The 19636-nt window shown below is 38.8% G+C and overlaps 1 protein-coding gene across 2 annotated transcripts in view; it reads left to right on the top strand.

Annotated features, from left to right (window-relative positions):
* Positions 1-19636, top strand: part of LOC110832116 (uncharacterized) — a 223042-nt gene that overhangs the window by 143485 nt on the left and 59921 nt on the right. For both annotated transcript variants that reach the window (XM_087353112.1, XM_087353113.1), the window contains exon 2: positions 11346-11419. In XM_087353112.1, the coding sequence (XP_087209238.1) occupies positions 11346-11419 (74 nt within the window). The remainder of the gene's footprint in view (positions 1-11345; positions 11420-19636) is intronic.

The following is a 19636-nucleotide window of genomic DNA, read 5'->3' as shown; positions in this document are numbered from 1 at the left end:
GCGGGCCGTAGTTTTGCTGACCCCTGGTCTAGTTCAATCCCATATTCTATCTATACGACCTAATTATATGATATCCATTTTAATATTATCCTAACTGCGCTTAGACTTTTCAGGTGGTTTCGTACAGTTCTGTAGGCTAACATTTTGTAAACGTCTCTATTTTTTTTTCTAATCATTGCTACATGCTCCTTTCATCTGACTGTATCGTCATAATAATACTTGAAGAAGGGTACAGATTTTGAAGGTCCAAATTGTCATTTCGCTTCTGAATGATTTCTGTGGGGAAGGAGAAAATAGATCTCTTGATTTCCTTGGTGTGTTTGGACGTAACATAGCGAATGATAGGAGGTTGGAGAGAATTGTATGATGAGGAACTCCATTATTTGTACCCGTCATCTCGTGTTGTTGGTTGTGAACAAACAAATGAGGATATGATGGGATATGTGTTACACAAAGGAGCGAGGATAAATGCTCTCAAAGTCCTGGGCACAGGTGGGAAGATAATATTAAATTTCATTTTTTTACGAAATAGTTTGTAAGAATGTGGACTGGATTCATGTGGATGGTTCCAGTGGCGCGATCTTGTGAAAATGGTAAGGAACATATGGGTTACATGAAATTCCGGGAATTTCTTGTCTAGCTGAGTGGTTCTTGTCTTCTAAGAAATAGTTGCTCCATGAAGTTGGTTACGCCACAAACTCATGAAATGTTCGTGATTTGTCACCCAGTTATCCGCTGTTGATGACGTAAGCCTTTTTGTACGATAACGCTTGGCTAGACGTGTGGACACAGTAGCTAATAATACAAATGACTATGGCTTTTTTCAGACATGACGAGAAGCTTGAAATCACAGTGCCACAGTGAACTTAAAATATTTAACTCTGTTAATTTCGAACGTGCTTCTTGGATACCAGCAGATTAAGGCAAGAATTGCTTGGTAGACTACTCGTAATATGCTTTAGGACTTTTCGCGGTACAAAGTTTACGACTATCTCATACATAACAAATAATAAAAATATCCAAGTGTGTGTTGTACATCGCCGTATCCATGTATGGTCATTCAAGGGGACTGTGAAGTCATATATTTGATTTGGTTTCGTGACCCTTAATCGTTATTATATTAAATTTATTTTAGTGTTATAACTTAGGGTCAGATTCATAGTGGGTTCTCATCCTTCATTGAGCGATTCTAGAAGTAGTAATGTGTAATTCGGTTAAAATCAAAAACTTTCGGAGAAATTACATTTTTGTAATCCTGGGGTCTCGGGTTCGATTCCCGGCGGTGCCCGAATTTTTATAACTTGTGTTGGGCAAGGCCGTGGTCTAGGCAACGCGGAGTTTTCCTCCGGGGGCTTCCCCGGTATATCCGTGGCATCCCAACAATTACACAGAAGAAGGCAATGGCAAACCACTTCTGGATCATCTGCCAAGAACGTATATGAACAGATCCCAGTCCGAGAAAAGGATGGAAGGATCCTGTTCATATGGACCTGTCTTCAGACAGAACACTAAATAATAATAAGATGAGGTGGTCTAGCGGTTAGAACGCTGGCCTTGTAATCCTGGGGTCTCGGGTTAGATTCCCGGCGGTGCCAGAATTTATAACTTGTGTTGGACAAGGCCGTGGTCTAGGCAACACGGAGTTTTCCTCCGGGGGCTTCCCCGGTTTCTCCGTGGCATCCCAACAATTACTCCATTCACACACAGAAGAAGGCAATGGCAAACCACTTCTGGATCATCTGCCAAGAACGTATATGAACAGGTCCCAGTCCGAGAAAAGGATGGAAGGATCCTGTTCATATGGACCTGTCCTCAGACAGAACACTAAATAATAATAAGATGAGGTCGACGTTTAACTTTCAAAGAAGAAAATAACTTTACGCAGGTTGTGATGGCCAGAGTTCGTGGAATTAGTGACGAGTTACTCCATTGGGAAGCAAATGCTTGAAGTAACTTTGTTTTCTGCAGTTGTAGATGCATGAAGTACTAAAATATTAATTGTTATAGTGCCTTAAGGATTGTAGCACCTACCACATTTTTTCTTGGGTTGTTTTTGAACAACTTTGATCACTTTGCAAGTTCACTATTTTTTACTAGTTATAAATTTAGAAACTGCGTAACACTTAGTTGTTTTGTTTGATTTAATCATAATGGAGGAATTACAGGTCATAATGAAAAATAGAATGGCGGCTGGAACTGATATAATTAATATTGAATTACTGAAATATGCTGGTGAAGTCCTCAATAATAGACTTTCAGACTTCATAAATGTGTGCTGGCGATGTGCTGAATTTTCCAAAACTTGTTATCAAGCACATGTTATTTCGATAATTAAAGAGTAAAACGAGGAATTGGTCTCCTGAATATTACACACAAAGTATACACCAAACTAATAATTTCACGCTTTGAGATAATCTTATTAGAATATCAACGTAGTTTTAGATAGGTACTTTTTTTTACATTGTCTGCGTTTTCACCTTATATAAAATTATTTAAGGCTTTGATCGAAATGTTCTTTTGTTAAATCTTATGTGGTACCGCCTGATTCGACTTCTAATGGTTAAGTGAAGTGTTTTCTTCGCGGTACGGTCTGGATTCGTAAATATTATGAAGACGAGCTTCGGCTTCAAAGGGTTAACCAGCTGATTTTCGTAATGGTGAGGTGTAGTGTTTTCTTCGCGGTACGGACTGAATTCATAAATAATATTCAGACGATCTTCGGCTTCAAAGGGTTAATAAAAAAGAGTTTAATGTGAAACGCATATTGGTTGTATTGATCTGGAAAAATATAATTTGATAGAGTTAATAGGAAACTCTGGGAGATTTTGGATAAAATATGATAACATAGACATTTAATAAACGTTTTGGAAAATATATAATGGGTCTAAAGTAAAAATAGTTTTAGGAGATGAACGACTTTCACAAGAAATCGTTATTAATCAAGTACTGAGACAGGGTTTCAACCTATCCTCGACGTACGCGTGCGTGGACTAGGAAAGAGACATATTTAAAATATCGTGAGATTATGGCTGTGCCATTGCATTTGTAAAGTAACGAAACATGAACGCTGAATAAGAGAGACTGGAATATAACGCAGGCAGCAGATATGAAATGCCTGAGGACCTTCTAAGGTTGGACTGGAACAGATCAGTTAAGAAATGAGGACATACGGAAAATATTAGGACATTTTACGTTTATTTTAAAAAAATAAATACAGAATGTAGAGATATACGGAAAATTCACTTTCAAAGTGCGGAACAGACTGGCAGGAATTCGGATTTTGGGTGTCAAGAAATTAATTAATTAAAAAAATGGAGACCCTTTGAATGCGTATCCTCGGAGTGGTCTTTGTATACAGAATGACGAACCAAAAATGTAAATAAGTGAGAATAGTAGTTATAACTTCAGTAATAAAGATCTATCAAAATAAATGACTGGAACATTTGAAATGAACACCTCAAACTCGAGTCCTCAAACTGCTTTTGAGATGAAAGAAAGTCTTATCTCGAAGCTGTTGTATCAATATAAACCATTGGGTAAATTAATGAAGGAATTATGTAAGGCGTAACCTTTTTTTTCCAACATTGATTCCTTGTGTGTCTATTTATAGTGATTTCCGTCGTATATGTTTAATAAATTACTTAAATGACCAAAGTTATTTATGAACGTAGAAGTTTTAAGTTAACTAAAATGTAAAAAGTTAACTTTTATATCATTTGTGCTTGTTTACTCAAGTACATCTATTATATATAGGGCAATAAATCAACGGAATTTTACTGTCGACTGGACGTATTTCGATCTTTAATATCTCCTTGATAAACTAATGCATTAAAATACGCAAACTTTTGTGGTTGGACAGTTGTATAAGGGTACGAGTTTTTTATTCTATTCATGGGCAAGCGAGAGTTCTTTTATGACACAGATAACGACTAGTTGAATTTTTCAAGCAAGAGAAATTCTTTGTCCTGACTTTCTTCTGTAACATCTTTGTAGAAATTTGATTACGTCACGTTAAATAATTCGATGAAGCAGAAAAGTCTGTAGTAAAAAGAAAAGTTCTAGAAAAGGAAGGCACACAGCAGAGTAAACTTTTGTAAGTTTACATTAGCTTTTTTCTATTTTTGTCATTGACAGTGAACTTGAAATGGCGGTGCTAGATAAACATTGTTTAAAATTGGCATCAATGTAAAATTAAAATCTACTAGGGTCAAACAAAATTAGAACGCTGGCCTTGTAATCCTGGGGTCTCGGGTTCGATTCCCGGCGGTGCCCGAATTTATAACTTGTGTTGGGCAAGGCCGTGGTCTAGGCAACACGGAGTTTTCCTCCGGGGGCTTCCCCGGTTTCTCCGTGGCATTCACACACAGAAGAAGGCAATGGCAAACCACTTCTGGATCATCTGCCAAGAACGTATATGAACACGTCCCAGTCCGAGAAAAGGATGGAAGGATCCTGTTCATATGGACCTGTCCTCAGACAGAATACTAAATAATAATAAGATGAGGTGGTCTAGCGGTTAGAACGCTGGCCTTGTAATCCTGGGGTCTCGGGTTCGATTCCCGGCGGTGCCCGAATTTATAACTTGTGTTGGGCAAGGCCGTGGTCTAGGCAACACGGAGTTTTCCTCCATGGCATCCCAACAATTACTCCATTCACACACAGAAGAAGGCAATGGCAAACCACTTCTGGATCATCTGCCAAGAACGTATATGAACAGGTCCTAGTCCGAGAAAAGGATGGAAGGATCCTGTTCATATGGACCTGTCCTCAGACAGAACACTAAATAATAATAAGATGAGGTGGTCTAGCGGTTAGAACGCTGGCCTTGTAATCCTGGGGTCTCGGGTTCGATTCCCGGCGGTGCCCGAATTTATAACTTGTGTTGGGCAAGGCCGTGGTCTAGGCAACACGGAGTTTTCCTCCATGGCATCCCAACAATTACTCCATTCACACACAGAAGAAGGCAATGGCAAACCACTTCTGGATCATCTGCCAAGAACGTATATGAACAGGTCCCAGTCCGAGAAAAGGATGGAAGGATCCTGTTCATATGGACCTGTCGTCAGACAGAACACTAATAAAAAAAAAGTGAAACAAAATTAAAATCTACTAGGGTGAAACGAAACAAACATGAGTAAAGCTTTGTTTTCGTATACTAGAATGTTTGTGGGGAAAGTGTTTTCTACTTAGATGTGTAGTTTCGTACCCCCATTTTGTGATATGGCTGAGAGAGAAATGGTTCGAGAACTCTGATTTGCAGCCGCGCAGATAGGGGCGCGTAGTCCCACCGTGACCTTGAAGCATACAGTTTTGTGACGCCTACTATAATCATATTAATTTTTATTCTATTTTCATGGTACTGGGCCCGAGTTAGAAAAAGTAAATTTTCGTTTCTTTTGCGAGAACACAGATTCTTTCTGCTGCCATTTCTGAACTTAAAGCCTTCGTCACAATTTGTAACACGTAATTCCAAAGTATGGGACCTGATAGAGCTGGTTCTAATTTCTATAATTTTTTCCCCAGCAACGTTTCGCAACTCTAGTAGCCGATACAGTATCATTTCAAAAGTTAACAAAAATATAATCAGTATATATTAAATCTTGTCCGTCTAATCACAATAATTCTTATTAAATATTAAAATATTACAATAATTAACATTTTAAAATATTTAAAATATTAAATGATGTTCTTTATCGAAATATTCGATTTTACATTAGACCATCATTTTTCATGTTTCACGACATGTTTCAGTTCCTCATTTTAAATTTCTTCATGACTTCTCCCTTAAGGCATTACTTGTCATTAATTTCAGAACGGTAAAATATTATAGTGTAGGAATCTAAAATATAATTTTTGTATAGTCGAAACACCTGGTAGAAAGCAATATTTCCATGGAAAGGAGACTAGGATTTGAAGGAAGAATATGAAAAATAGGTTATGTATATGAGTGCGTTGACTGCCCGGGTGTAGATTGGCTCAACATATTTCTGGAAGGGTGTTTCGAAGACGGTAATGAAACTTCCGGCTTCATGAAGTTTGGGGGAATTTCTTTATCGGCTGGGATCTATCAGCTTATCAAGAAGAGCTCTGCTCCGTGGATGTACGTAGAAGATTTTCTGCGATTTAGATTCAATCCGGAACCTGTAGCTTAGTTTTTCATACAATTTCAAAATAAATAATTTTATTTCAGATTAATAGAGAAAACGTAAAGCCTATGAAATATGTCATTGCGACACGGCAGTGTGTATATATTACATGAGGACTTGGAATAATGTTTGCATTTCTTCATCGAGTTATCAGTAATGGTCTATTCTACTTAATATTTCATGTTTTTCCTGTCTGCTGTACTACACGACACTGAAGTTTACATACCATTATTTCGAGCTGAACCTCTGTAGCAGGGAGAGACATGTTTAAACACGGAGACCACGTCATTAGTAGGTCGTATCGTTAAGCTGTGTGCCTTCGTATCAATGACATATACGTACGTGTCTCATGTGTACAGTTCTGCAAAGACATTGAAATTGTGAGCGAACAGAGGGTACGACCCCATCGAAAACTAAAGGTTGCCTAATGTCTTTAAAGTAAACGTTTTACGACCAGACTTAAGAAATCTGCGAAATTAATGTATTTTCTTTGCTGTGTTGCATAAATGTATATGGCAGCTATGAACATGGCTACCGTACACATTATATATTATAAATATTTACAGAATAATAAAAAACGCGTTCAAACAAAAGAATGTTCGCTTCTGTGATTGATTAAGGCTTTGACCGGGATGTTAAATCTTATGTGGTACCGCCTGATTCGACTTCTAATGGTTAAGTGAAGTGTTTTCTTCGCGGTACGGGCTGAATTCATAAATAATATTCAGACGATCTTCGGCTTCAAAGGGTTAACCAGCTGATTTTCGTAATGGTGAGGTTTAGTGTTTTCTTTGCGGTACGGACTGAATTCTTAAATAATATTCAGACGATCTTCGGCTTCAAAGGGTTAATGTTTGTCGTTAAACCAGAATTAATTTAAATATGTCCGCATGGGCCTGATTATTAAGAGCCCTCTAATCTGAAACCAAGAGGACAAGGCAATTGGATTTCAAAACGACGTGTATATCGAGTAGTTTGATTTGGAGGGGCCAACGAAACACTTTCCTGGTGTGATTGTTTTCACTAAAGCGCCTTGTCTCGGTCTGCTTAGTTCGGACAGGCTTATCAAAAATGCCCACGAGTGATTGCCTGGCTTGGTTGATCCGTAGCCCAGATTAACCAAATGCTTTTGCTGGACAAATTTGCGCCGTTCATATTGTGTTGCGCTCTGTGGGGGATTAACAACGGCAACGTGACAGAAGCCTCGTCGGTAAGAAAGTTAACTACTTTTCAACCTTCAACCCCCCCCCCCCCCCCCCGGCCCCATAAAGACTACTCATATAACATGCATAATTTTGAAACCCTCATATCGTAGGAAATTACGTCTCCGCGAAACGTGATCGATATTCAGGGTAAAAATAAGGATATGTATAATAATTTTTAATATAAGTTCTATTCACCAGTTGAAGGTATTCCAACAACATGAGATTTACTTAAAAATGGCATAATTATAAAATGCATTTTATCATTTTTTTCCCCCCTTTTCAGAAATGTATTAAACCGTAAAGTAGTCTGAGGTCAGTTTAAGGTTGAAAACTGTCAACGAGAAACACGTTTTGGTCATAGATATTTGTATTCAACTTTATAATTAATATTCAAACTTATACTTGGATCTACAGAAAACAATGTATTAAGTGATTTCAATATATCATCATCTCATCTTTGGCTCTAGAACCTAGTGTGCGTCTTGGCCGCCTCTTTGGAGGTTATTTGACCTATTTAGACTTTGATATGACTCCTTGGATGAGTGATCAGCCCGTCGCAAGGTCTCTACCTGTACACAGGACAGCACAACACAGAGAGACACGGATAAACATCCATGCCTTGAGTGGGATTCGAACCCACTGTCGGGGATCGAACGCCGGTCGTCCAGTCCGTGGTCAATCATTATACAGTGTCCTCATCGAAGCCTTCTGATCTCTCTAATATGTCTAACATGCCGACTGTTGAAATATTTTCTCGTAAGTTTGGAAAGTGAGAAGGGTTATTCTCGAAACAGTGAATGAAATGTTTTATAATTCCGTTCAGGAGGCCAATACATTGCCGTAGGCGTACCATTTATTCGTAAGTTGAATTTTCTGTACAGCTTCCTGTTTTACGTAATTCAAGTGGCCACAAATATCTGTCAAGATGTTCGGAATACAGAGTTTCATCTCGAAAGTGACTGAGTATTTGTCCTTTTTGATAAGGGAAACTCTGATAGCTTTTAATAGTGACAAGAAACTTCTTCACATTCTTACTTTTGCATTACTTAACATTTTAAATTGTCCTTAACCGCCTTTACTAAGATGTGACGTGTCATTTGCCTCTGGCTGTCTGAATAAAGAACAAGGCGGCCCACGACTTGTACATCTCTGCAGTTTAAGCAGGATTTACGCGTAGGGTAATATATTCAGTGAGGAGATGAGGAATGCTTACAAAATTTAGTAATCGCAACACCTGAAGCGAAAGGACGAACGTAAACCTGGGTACAGACAAAGACGAACATTGCTCACAAACAGTGTTCAGCAATTCGATGCCCTCGGTAGACCAGAGGTTAGTGTGCTTGCCACTGGATCTAAGGTTCGCGGGTTCAAACCCGGCCGCGATGTCGATGGATTTTTAATGGTGATAAAATCCGTAGTATAAATTTGGAGGGGAAGTAGATTTACGGCAAAATTCAGCGGCCATTTCTCACCCAAGTCTCTCCTGATTCTCTGCTAGATGGCTAGATGCTAGATCTTCGATTTAGGATCGTAGTTTTCCGTTAGATATTTTAATGTTGGATCCTATTCATATCTTCGTCGGCTGATCCAGAGCGCAAATGTTAAATTTATTACAGAACTGCGAACTGCGTTTATGTTTATGGAATGTAATTTTAGAAGATTATAAAAACTGAAATAACAAGAAAGATGCTTGGAAAGAAGTTTTTTCACATGGGAATTTATTTGGAATTTCTTGATAAGAATGAAACCTCCTGTGGCTCAGTATCGTCGTGAAAGATAAGTTGCCTAACCTTCGGAGCGTAAGTGTATTACAGTTGTACATTGCTTCGTAAGACTTATTTTAAAGAATTCTTGTTTGGTTTACTGAACTACCTGAAACCTCGATATACGAGGTGCGATCGGAAAGTTTCAAGACTGTGTCAATAGAGGGCGAACCGGATGTAGTACGAGCTTCTGCCGCTAGGGGGTGCGGCCTACATTCATAGTGAATCAGTGTGCCAGCCGGCATCATCGAATTAGCATTTGTTTCTTAGTTACGGGCGTTTTGGTAGTGCATTACACCGACCCTCCTTCGATTTCGGAATGGCGTGTGCATCAAATTTTGCCAAAGAAATGCTAAAGCAAGCATTTGGGGAGTCCGCAATGGGTCGTGCAAAAACTTTTGTGTGGCATTCACGTTTTAAAAATGGCCGAACCTCTGTCGATGATGACGAGCGTTCTGGACGACCATCTTCGAGCACAACGCCCGAAAATGTTACGAAGATTCGGCAGGCCATTCACGAAGATCGACGTCGTACCATCAACGACTTGCGCTGGGATCGTTGTGTTCACTCCCAGGGGAACTACTTCGAGGGTGATGGATGAATTTAATACCTGAGATAAGTGTACGGGTTTTTATAGGCGCAGTCTGGAAACCTTTCGATCGCACCTCGTACAGGCGTTTACTTTGTCTTTGTATTTACGAAAACCATTTCTTAATCTGTGTGAAGGCTGTAGTTTTTCCTCATCCTGGACCTTGAGTAAGTGGCCGTGTCGCCAGCTCGGCGGTGTTAAGTGCGTTGAGGGACAATTTTAGATAACGAGAGACGGAAGCTATCACAATGGTCAGGAGTAAAGAATACTGGCGACCAAAGAGTGATGTTTCAAGACTCCTTGTAGTTCTGTCAATATTGGTTTAGTTTGAACTGGTGTTAAGGCTTTAGAGTCTTCCGATCCCCACAGCAATTCCACGTACAGGCGTGTGTTTGAAATTAAGAGCATTGATGTGTTACTGTAGTCGATAATTTATATAATTAAGACACGAGTCCATAAGACATCTTCGACGTCACACGTTGCACGGTGGAGGTTAGTAATATTTGTATAGCTCGACGCCCGCGGACGTGTTTTGTGGGACCCGCGTATAATGTTTGCAACACTTTACCATTCTTTAACCTAAAGGATGGTTAACACATTGTCAGAAAATACGCTTTGTTGCTATGGTCGATATTTGGCAGTGCCTGTCGCCATGATTGACGTCATACCAAGAACTTCGACAAACTCTGTAGGATTTGAGGTTTTTCACGGCCGTGAGTCTGAAGATGGTTCTCCTGGGTTAGTGTTCTACCAGACTACACGGCCCTCCAGTTGTGTTAAAGAAAGTTACCGAATATCTATGCATTACTAAGTTAGTAGGTCTGGCATATGTTATAAAATGCCGTGAGGTTTTTGTCTGATTTATAACCAACGGTCCGCGAGTCCATAAGGATGTGGTCCAAGGTCTTAAAGATTGAGGGCCATAATTGCATCGTTTTGTCTTGAAGAAAGATGGCTCAACAAATTCTGATGTTGGGCTATAGAGCGCCCATAGGAAAGTGCATTGGAACTTTGGAAGTTTCGAACAAAATCTCTTGGGTTTATTTTTGGGAATTGAATTATGATTCAATGGAACGACAAAGTAAACTGAATTTTTGTAAAACTATGGGAATGTAGAGTAGACAGTTGAAGTTTAATTACTTGAGACACTCATTGACCTGGGGGACTGAATACTTTTTCCTTGAGTGATTTATACGAACTAGGAAAAGAATGGAGAACATTTGCATCGGGGAGGATTTATACTCTTCGCCAGTTTTGCAGTTTTTGAAATAAATGAGAATGTAATTGATGGATGGTGTGGCACGCGTAGATAAATAATTGCACACAGCATTTTAGTTAGGGAACTTGGTAGAGGTCAGATATGTAGGATTATACCGGATGGTAATTTTGAAATTGATCTTAAGCATAGCCCGTGTTGATGTAGACTAGATTTGACAGTCTCAGGATGGGGTCGAATGGCGGACTGTTGTACGTTGTAATGAATCATGTAGTTACATAACATACAATGAATTTCTTGACTCAGTTAGCTACTGTTAGATTCTCAAGAAAGGTTGTGTGCTGCGTGGAGTATTTTAGAGGGTAGCTATATTTTGCTTGTCTTAAATTCAAAATGTGTATGTTCTTGGTTTTTTGTGTGTTTCAGGTAAATTTCCATCTGGGTGTCGACTAAAATCCGCGCTTCGAACAAGAGAGTCTATGACGTCGATAACAGATGAGGTAACTGTAAATCTGCATATTGCTTTCTGTAGAATGTTGGAATGTGTTTTGGAAATTAATTATTCATAAAATCCTTCCAGTAACAGCAAATCCATCTAACGTTTTATGTTAAAAACAAGCTTTAGGGCATTTGAGAATTCTAAATTTTAATTTGACGGTGTGAGTCGCACAGAGGTGGACTGAAGGAAGTCGTATAACGTAAAAGTCTTGCAGTGGTTTCTTAGAAAGAATTTGAATGTTAATGTAAATGGGAAATGAATATACGTGACGAAGCAATGAAGTCAACAGAAGAAACCTCCCCTCCCTCCGGCTACTAGCAATATAAATGAATGTGAAAACACCCACAAACATTATCATTAAAATGAACCGTCTTCCCCATCCAAGGCATTTTAATATATGTATCTCCATACACCGTCATAATACAGCATAGACAGTTGTTAAGTCCGAATGAAGGTAATTAGCTTCTATAGATTCATCGCCCTGATGACGGAGGCAATATGACCTCCGAAACGTAGGTTAACATCGACCATACTACACAGCGCAACAACCCAGAAGACAGAAATCTTCAGACTCACCGCTGTGAAAACCTCAGACCCTGTAAATAGCGAACAGGATAGGTTTCTCCGCTATTAAGAGGACATTGGGTTAATTGGATAGTTTCAAGATTATACAGAAGTAGTTTTTTCATAAATGCTACTAACTGCATGTAACAGTGCCTTCTTCAGAATTGTTTGTAAAGCATTGCGTTAGTGAACGGTAACAGAATGACGGATTAATTAGGCTGTTGCTGAGAAGAGTGAATAGCACCAGTAACTAATCAGAATATTTTTCTCTGGAGGTTTATGTTTCAAGGAACATATCGATCATAAATGAAAAGTAAACGATTTCTTTGTCTCCATATAAAACAGTGCCCCAAAATGATGTATACACAAAAAGGCAGGTTCGCACGTCTAAAACCACTTTCTCATACAACCCTAAAACCTATAACTGAGTTAGTTGGAATTTTCAGTGGTCACATAGGGCCTGTTTTCAGAAACATAAAGCTGACTTTTTCTAGAAGTTAGGGGACAGAAACATTCACTTTTGTTACGTTTGGTAATGATCAAAACCTGTTTTCTATGATTAACGAATTAATTAATTAATCTGTTCCTTTATACGCCATTCAGGCGCTTGGGGGGTATAGCTCCTCTCTTCCTTGACCTCGGCACTAGATGGGGGAGAGTGGTCAGCATCACGCCCTGGCCGGCTTTACCCCGGGAAAGGACCCCCGGTATCCATTGTAAAGGAGGCTGGGTGGGCCCCAGAGCCGGTCTGGACGCAGAGGCTAGAGGAAAAATCCTCTGCCCCCGTCGGGGATCTCTGTGATACTCGTTTAGTATGTCTGCATTTAGTAAGAAGCGTAAATTGTGTTCTCGCACTGACTTCGCCCAGTCTGCGTTGAAGTATGAAGCGAATTCGAAAGACGTGTTTCCTTATATTTAATACCTAGCAAAACTGCGATAGTATTTACGTTAAATCTCCAGTATAAGTTCAGAGAGAAGTTAATTTTCAGTAAATAGGATCTGTGTAGTTTTTTTAGAACACTTCTCTGCATGACTGCAGAGATCATATTTGTAGGCCTTCGCCAAACATATAAAATATTACATAAATAAAACGCAAAAGACTTAGTACTTCAGAGGTCAGTTTGTCTTTTGTAATGGAAGCAGAAGATACGCTTAATAAATCAATTCCTTATAAATATTATTTATTTATTTAGTGTTCTGTCTGACGACAGGTCCATATGAACAGGATCCTTCCATCCTTTTCTCGGACTGGGACCTGTTCATATACGTTCTTGGCAGATGATCCAGAAGTGGTTTGCCATTGCCTTCTTCTGTGTGTGTGAATGGAGTAATTGTTGGGATGCCACGGAGGAAAACTCCGTGTTGCCTAGACCACGGCCTTGCCCAGCACAACTTATAAATTCGGGCACCGCCGGGAATCGAACCCGAGACCTCAGGATTACAAGGCCAGCGTCCTTATAAATATAATCTGTAAATGTGACTATAAATTTAATTCCAATCTACTGATCATTTGTGTCCACTTATTAGAAATGTTTCCGACCTGTGGTTATGGAGTTTACGTACATAGCAACGTAAACCTTCAACAGACTGGCGTATTGATGATCTGGTATCACCTGCCTCCAGTGGAATGTTTCAGAATAATGAAATTTCGTCATTTAAGACGTAGAGGAACGTGTGCTGTTTTCCAATGAATTCAGTAAAGTACGCCAAGATTTGGCTTTTGTCTTTTCGTTCACTGTCTAATGACGCAGAGATTAAAGTATAACATACAAAGCTGTAACATTACCTGTTGCTTTTTACATTTGTGAAACTCCCGACATAAATGGAATAACACAGGTCGAGGGTATTTGAGAGCACGGAGTTGAAGAGAAGATTTCAACCTAAGAGTGTGTGGTAAATATCACACTGAGGGTCACGTTGTACTGTACCCTTTAACGAATATTATTAGGGTTGCAAAATAAGGAGAATAAAGTAGATGTGATATGTAGTATTCATGAGAAATAATAAATTCGTACTAAATTTTGGATTCGTCTTGCGGAGAAAAACCAACGCGTAGACGGATGAGCGTTATGGATCTTGGGAGAAATATGTTTCAATTCATGTGGTACATAGAGAGACCAGTGGCGGGATCTTGTGAGGACAATAATGAATAATTCGGTTTCAAAAATGCGGGATTTTGTGCTGGGCGACTGCCATTGTATGAAGGGAACTGAGCCCCATGGATGCAGGCACGCCAAACTTTCTTTTCTACCACCTGCCTGTCAGTTTAGAAATTATAGTATGAGTTATTTATTAATTAACCAAGCACATACTCGGTAATACGTGGGTGCCATCTGCATACAAAGATAGAAACGAGTTCCATTGTGTCCAATTTTCACGCAAAAAGGATATAAGGACTACAGGTTGAAGTCCTCAAATGCTCCCTGCATGTTAAAGTTGATTTAGCAACTCCTTCGAAACGTCTCCACCGAATAGAGAGGGTCTTTCTTAAGAAGCTGTTAATCTATCAGCTGATTAAGAAATTTAAATGGTTTTGTGGAACCCAAAGGCTTATTATCCTTACGATATATTTCATTATCTTTGAAAAGCGTAGTGCCAACTGCGTTTACGCCACACAAATATTTCCAGATGAAAATATTTTAAAATTCAACCAACATAAACAAATAATGTGTGTGTGTTTAAGCCCGCCAAATCGGATGCCCAACGGCACTACACCGGTGCTCACCCGCTGGGGCTCTATGCCCGCCCGGGCACACCCCTCAATGCGAAATGTAATGTAACCTAAACCAACTTTAACTAACCTCACTTAACATATCCCAAACTAATCTAACACCCGAATTCAACCCACTCTAACCCAGTACAATCTAATATACCTCACGCAACGAAACTACCGACCTCACCTGACTCAGTCTGCCCTGGTCTTATTTATTTATTTATTTAGTGTTCTGTCTGACGACAGGTCCATATGAACAGGATCCTTCCATCCTTTTCTCGGACTAGGACCTGTTCATATACGTTCTTGGCAGATGATCCAGAAGTGGTTTGCCATTGCCTTCTTCTGTGTGTGAATGGAGTAATTGTTGGGATGCCACGGAGGAAAACTCCGTGTTGCCTAGACCACGGCCTTGCCCAACACAAGTTATAAATTCGGGCACCGCCGGGAATCGAACCCGAGACCCCAGGATTACAAGGCCAGCGTCTAACACAAACTAAGTTTACTTAACCGAACCCAACCTCGCTACAATCCTTAACCGCCCCGAAATTGGGCCACTTTCCGTGCCATACCGACTGGTCTACGATGGAACGTGGGCAACCGACCTAGGGAAATTTCGGACTCCTCCTTGCCGTCGGAGGATTCGAAAAAGACTTTCAAATTCATGTTTTTCTTCAAATTAAGCATAAATATTGGTGTCTATGTTTAATGGACATCTGGCACAAATCATTGTATGAAATGGAATTTACAGAAGAGACAAATTCGTCCAATGACTGAAATTATGACGCCATCTGTACGCTTATATTAACCATCTGATGTTTGTGATGGACACACGATTTCTCTGTGGTACAAGAACTGCATTTTAAAATAATATTTAGACGGGTTTCGGCTCCAAAGGCGAAATCTTGATCGTGAGTCTTGTAGGTGGCTGCCAACTTTTCGGAGAAATATATTTCTCTGCCTTCAGAGTTACCCGATATTAGGTTTGTTGGTGCCAACCTATTTGTCTACCTACACGGCGTTACAACTCAGAATACGAATTTCGACATCTTAAACCGCTTTCGTGAGAAACTCAAATGGCTGTCAGTCTACATTTGTGCGTAGTTATGGAGTATTTTACAGCCCTGCGCGAAGCTGTGGTGGTTATTTCTTACGGGCAGGTGTTACATAATAATTTCACCAGCTCCTAACTCAGAAAATGATCAAAAATAATTAGTCATTTCATATATTTTGGAGAAAAAAGACATTATGTATCTACGAATTGGACTCTACGCACAACACGAAACTACATTTTTATTTTAACTCATTTCACGTATAGGACTGTATCATCATACTCTGTAATAAGTAAAAATGTTTTTTTTTCCACTAAGAACACTAATTGAATTTTGAGCATAAAATATATATGTAGTTCCTGTACAAATGCTACACTCCAATTCTTCATCACGTAGTATTCGCTAGCTTGCAATCGATTGTATTAGGGTCGCCATTGGTGATATGTAATAATATATTGGATTCATTAAGGAAATAAATGACTGAATAATTTGGGCGCCATAAATTTGGGTGGAAAACTCTGTAATCGTGTTCACGGTCTTTTGTAGCTAGCTGGAAATGAATACTGATATGGTTTATATGACGTTACATGAAATATATTTAAGTAATCTCACACACACACGCAACATCGTTTACTTAGATTACAATAGCACGATATAATTTAGTTTATTGTTGTTATATATGGTAATTCTCTTACACATGACGACACTTTATTTTGAAATAAAGATAAAAAGTATTTCTGAAGCACTGTAAATTTTTCTTGTCAATTTAACAACTTAGGAATAGGACACAGTCCCAGTAAATCTGTCACTCGCAATTGGTTTACAGAGTTACAAGGTATAACACAAAAATGTATGACAAGATCTCCCAATGGCTCTAAGCCCCAGTTTCGGTGACTAACACCGCCCATTTCATTTTAGATCAGAGACAAAATCGGTACATGTGTGGAAATACGTTTTTGTCAGAGTTTTTTTCAGCTACTAACTCTCTAAGTGGTAAACAATGCAATGAAATACAAATTTTGCTATAAACATAAATTCTTAAAACTTGAATATCATAGCGTAGAAATTGTGGTGAACTTAGCAATTGGAATTTGCCAAATTCGGTATTACAAACCTCACAAATGGAACATACCAAATAGGAATAGGAATCTGCATAAATACTGATAAGCTGACATGCAAATTAAAATTGAAATTAATTAAATATACAAATGATATTAAAAATAAAACGCTTGATATGCAAATTAATTAAGCGAAATCAGATGACGCTTTTATGAGCGTTTGATATGTTCAGGCTGATAAAATATAAAGTAATTAAAATGATGTGGTATAAGTTTTATACGGTTTATAAGAAAATAAACTTGGTACTTAGTATCATTGGTTTGTTCCGGAATTTGTAGGATAAGTGTGGTCAGATTTCAAACTTCCTTTGAAATGGATTTACTGCTGTGTCATGCCTCTTTCCGAGTTCTTTAATTTCAGTTCATGCAAGTAAGTGGCTTTGCATTCTCTACTAACGCACCCAACAATATTATTTTATATTACATTACGCTGCATGTGATGTTGACGAATTTCTTAATCAGAACAGGGGCGACGAAACTACGGCATACTGATCGTAAGCCTCGTACTAAAATTTAGGCAAACGTACATTTTCGTGTATTAAGCTATTCTTAATACTATGGCCCCACGAATATTAATTTGTAGTTCTGTACGTAGTATTAAGAAATCATTGTGATCTCATACGTAAACAAATATAAAAATCAATTTTTTGGGAAGATTTCTGTATTCTGGTTTGTAGCGCAGTGTAGTCTGGTAGAAATTTGCCAACTTTTCAGAAGTTCTTGCTGCCTCCATCATCAGGGCGATGAGTCATATTAACTATTTTCGTTCATTTTACCAGCAACGAGGTATGAGAAGGTTTGGTAAGGCCAACTCAAGATTAGGATTACGTCTTCAGTGTCTTGAGGACACTTATCGGAGTTTGGGATATGTTAGAACTAGGATGGTGGCAGTGCAGGGGTGTCCAGGTAGAACCCCTCCCCCCCAATATCAACAAAATGCATTTTATAATAAAAGATTGTTGTAAATGTATAATTATAATTATCTGTTGCCTCATTTTCGGTATTTAGACACCTCAAAGTGACGTCATTTGGTGAACTTTCCTTATTTCAAGAATAACTTTCCGTTGTAAACCGGGCTTTGGTTATTATGGACATTTGTACAGGTTTAGACGTGGATTGGAAGTGTAAAATATTTTGTTAAACTTGCACGGTGTGCTGTCAGTAGTTTTGTTACGATTTGGTACAACGTTCACAAGTTTGTATCTACAGGGCAGGGGGGATTCGTGTAAGTAGATAAACATATTTCCATATCAAATCTAAAACTTCTTGACGATGGTGAAGAGTCAATTGAATAAAAATTTTCTTGGATATTATCCATCGTCTAGTAAATATAAAACGTAAAACGACGTTTCGGAGATGGGACTCTATCTCCGTCTTCAGGTTCCTAGTGGGCCCAACTGTGTAGGAACCTGAAGACGGAGATAGAGTCCCATCTCCGAAACGTCGTTTTACGTTTTATATTTACTAGAAGATGGATAATATCCAAGGAAATTTTTATTCAATTAACATATTTCCAGCTGTAATATTTATGTCAGTCCGAAAACTGTCAAATCGGCTACATTTGACGAATTTGTTTCGTGTGTGAGATGATCCGTGTTAAATCAAAACGAAGGTTTTGAATTATTGGTTTTATGTACGCTGTTTGTAATGTATGCTTATCAGAATCTGCTGACTGGTTTGGTTTAAATTTAACAAGGTATCTGAAACCTCTCTTCTGTGCTCTCTTCTTGTGTGTGCTAATTTGTGAAGTGGGAGGGGACGAGAATTTTAATTAGCGCTGAGAAGTATGAAGATTCTAGAAGCAAATGGTGGACCGGTCGATAAGATTCTTTCTTTTTATGATGGGGGGGGGGGGGGGGGGCGCAGTGTTCAAGTGCAAGGCAAAATGATGTCTGCCAGAGTTTTCCCCTTGTAATAATTTACTTATTATTTTATGTACCGTATAACGTAGCAAGAAATTTTGTAACTTGGTTACAGTTTGGGGGTTCTCATTTTGGAATATTACGTAGTGAGAGAATTTTTTTATTTTTTTTTATTTTGCAGTTATGTTGCTTTTAAATTGTTATTTTCTTAATGGAAACATGTATAGACTTCAATTCTACGATATTATATTTTCCCCCAGAACTGTCGTAAAATTAAGTCTCGCTGTGCCTTCTGGGAATGAAATGAAGTCGATCTTTTTAGTATCGATTGTACTGGAAATATGTTTTAATTTTTTGAATAAGAGTCTCAAGGTTGCCTTTATTTGCTTGTATTTACTACTTTTAAATCGTTACAGGCCTTCTGTGTTATGTTTAACTTATAACATGCTACAATTAGGTTTCATGTTTCAACGGATGCTATGATAGTAATGTATGTATGAGTATTATTCTAATTCTGTGTTACATAGTTCATGCACGTGAAGTCACCATTTCTTACAGATTCGGAGACCGCTGGGTTGCAAATGCGGACAATACGTTGTCAGTCTTTGGAGTGACTTTAATTGTTCTCTAGAGTCGGGTCAACACTTGGGCATTTTGTCGGAACGTGAGAGCAAATGGGCATGTGTGGACGTCGATATCTCAGCGACCGTCAAAGGATGTAGAGGTAGCGCGAGAACTTGAGCAAAAGGACTGATTTTGGTCGTGTGAGATGGACCCGTTCGAAAATTTGGCGATGTTTAGTGAAGTCAGTAGACTGATTTTCTGTTTTAACCTCGCACAAAAATCGAAACTTTTCGCAATAGCAGAAAATAGCTTTGAAGACTTTGTGCGAAGTTCAATGCAACTTTT

The sequence above is a fragment of the Zootermopsis nevadensis genome, unplaced genomic scaffold (assembly GCF_977971745.1).
Source record: "Zootermopsis nevadensis isolate Lab colony 2312 unplaced genomic scaffold, Znev_1.0 Znev_ptg000021l, whole genome shotgun sequence".
NCBI lineage: Eukaryota > Metazoa > Arthropoda > Insecta > Blattodea > Termopsidae > Zootermopsis > Zootermopsis nevadensis.
The sequence above is the reverse complement of the archived record's forward strand: the minus strand, read 5'-3'. Positions and strand labels throughout refer to the sequence as shown.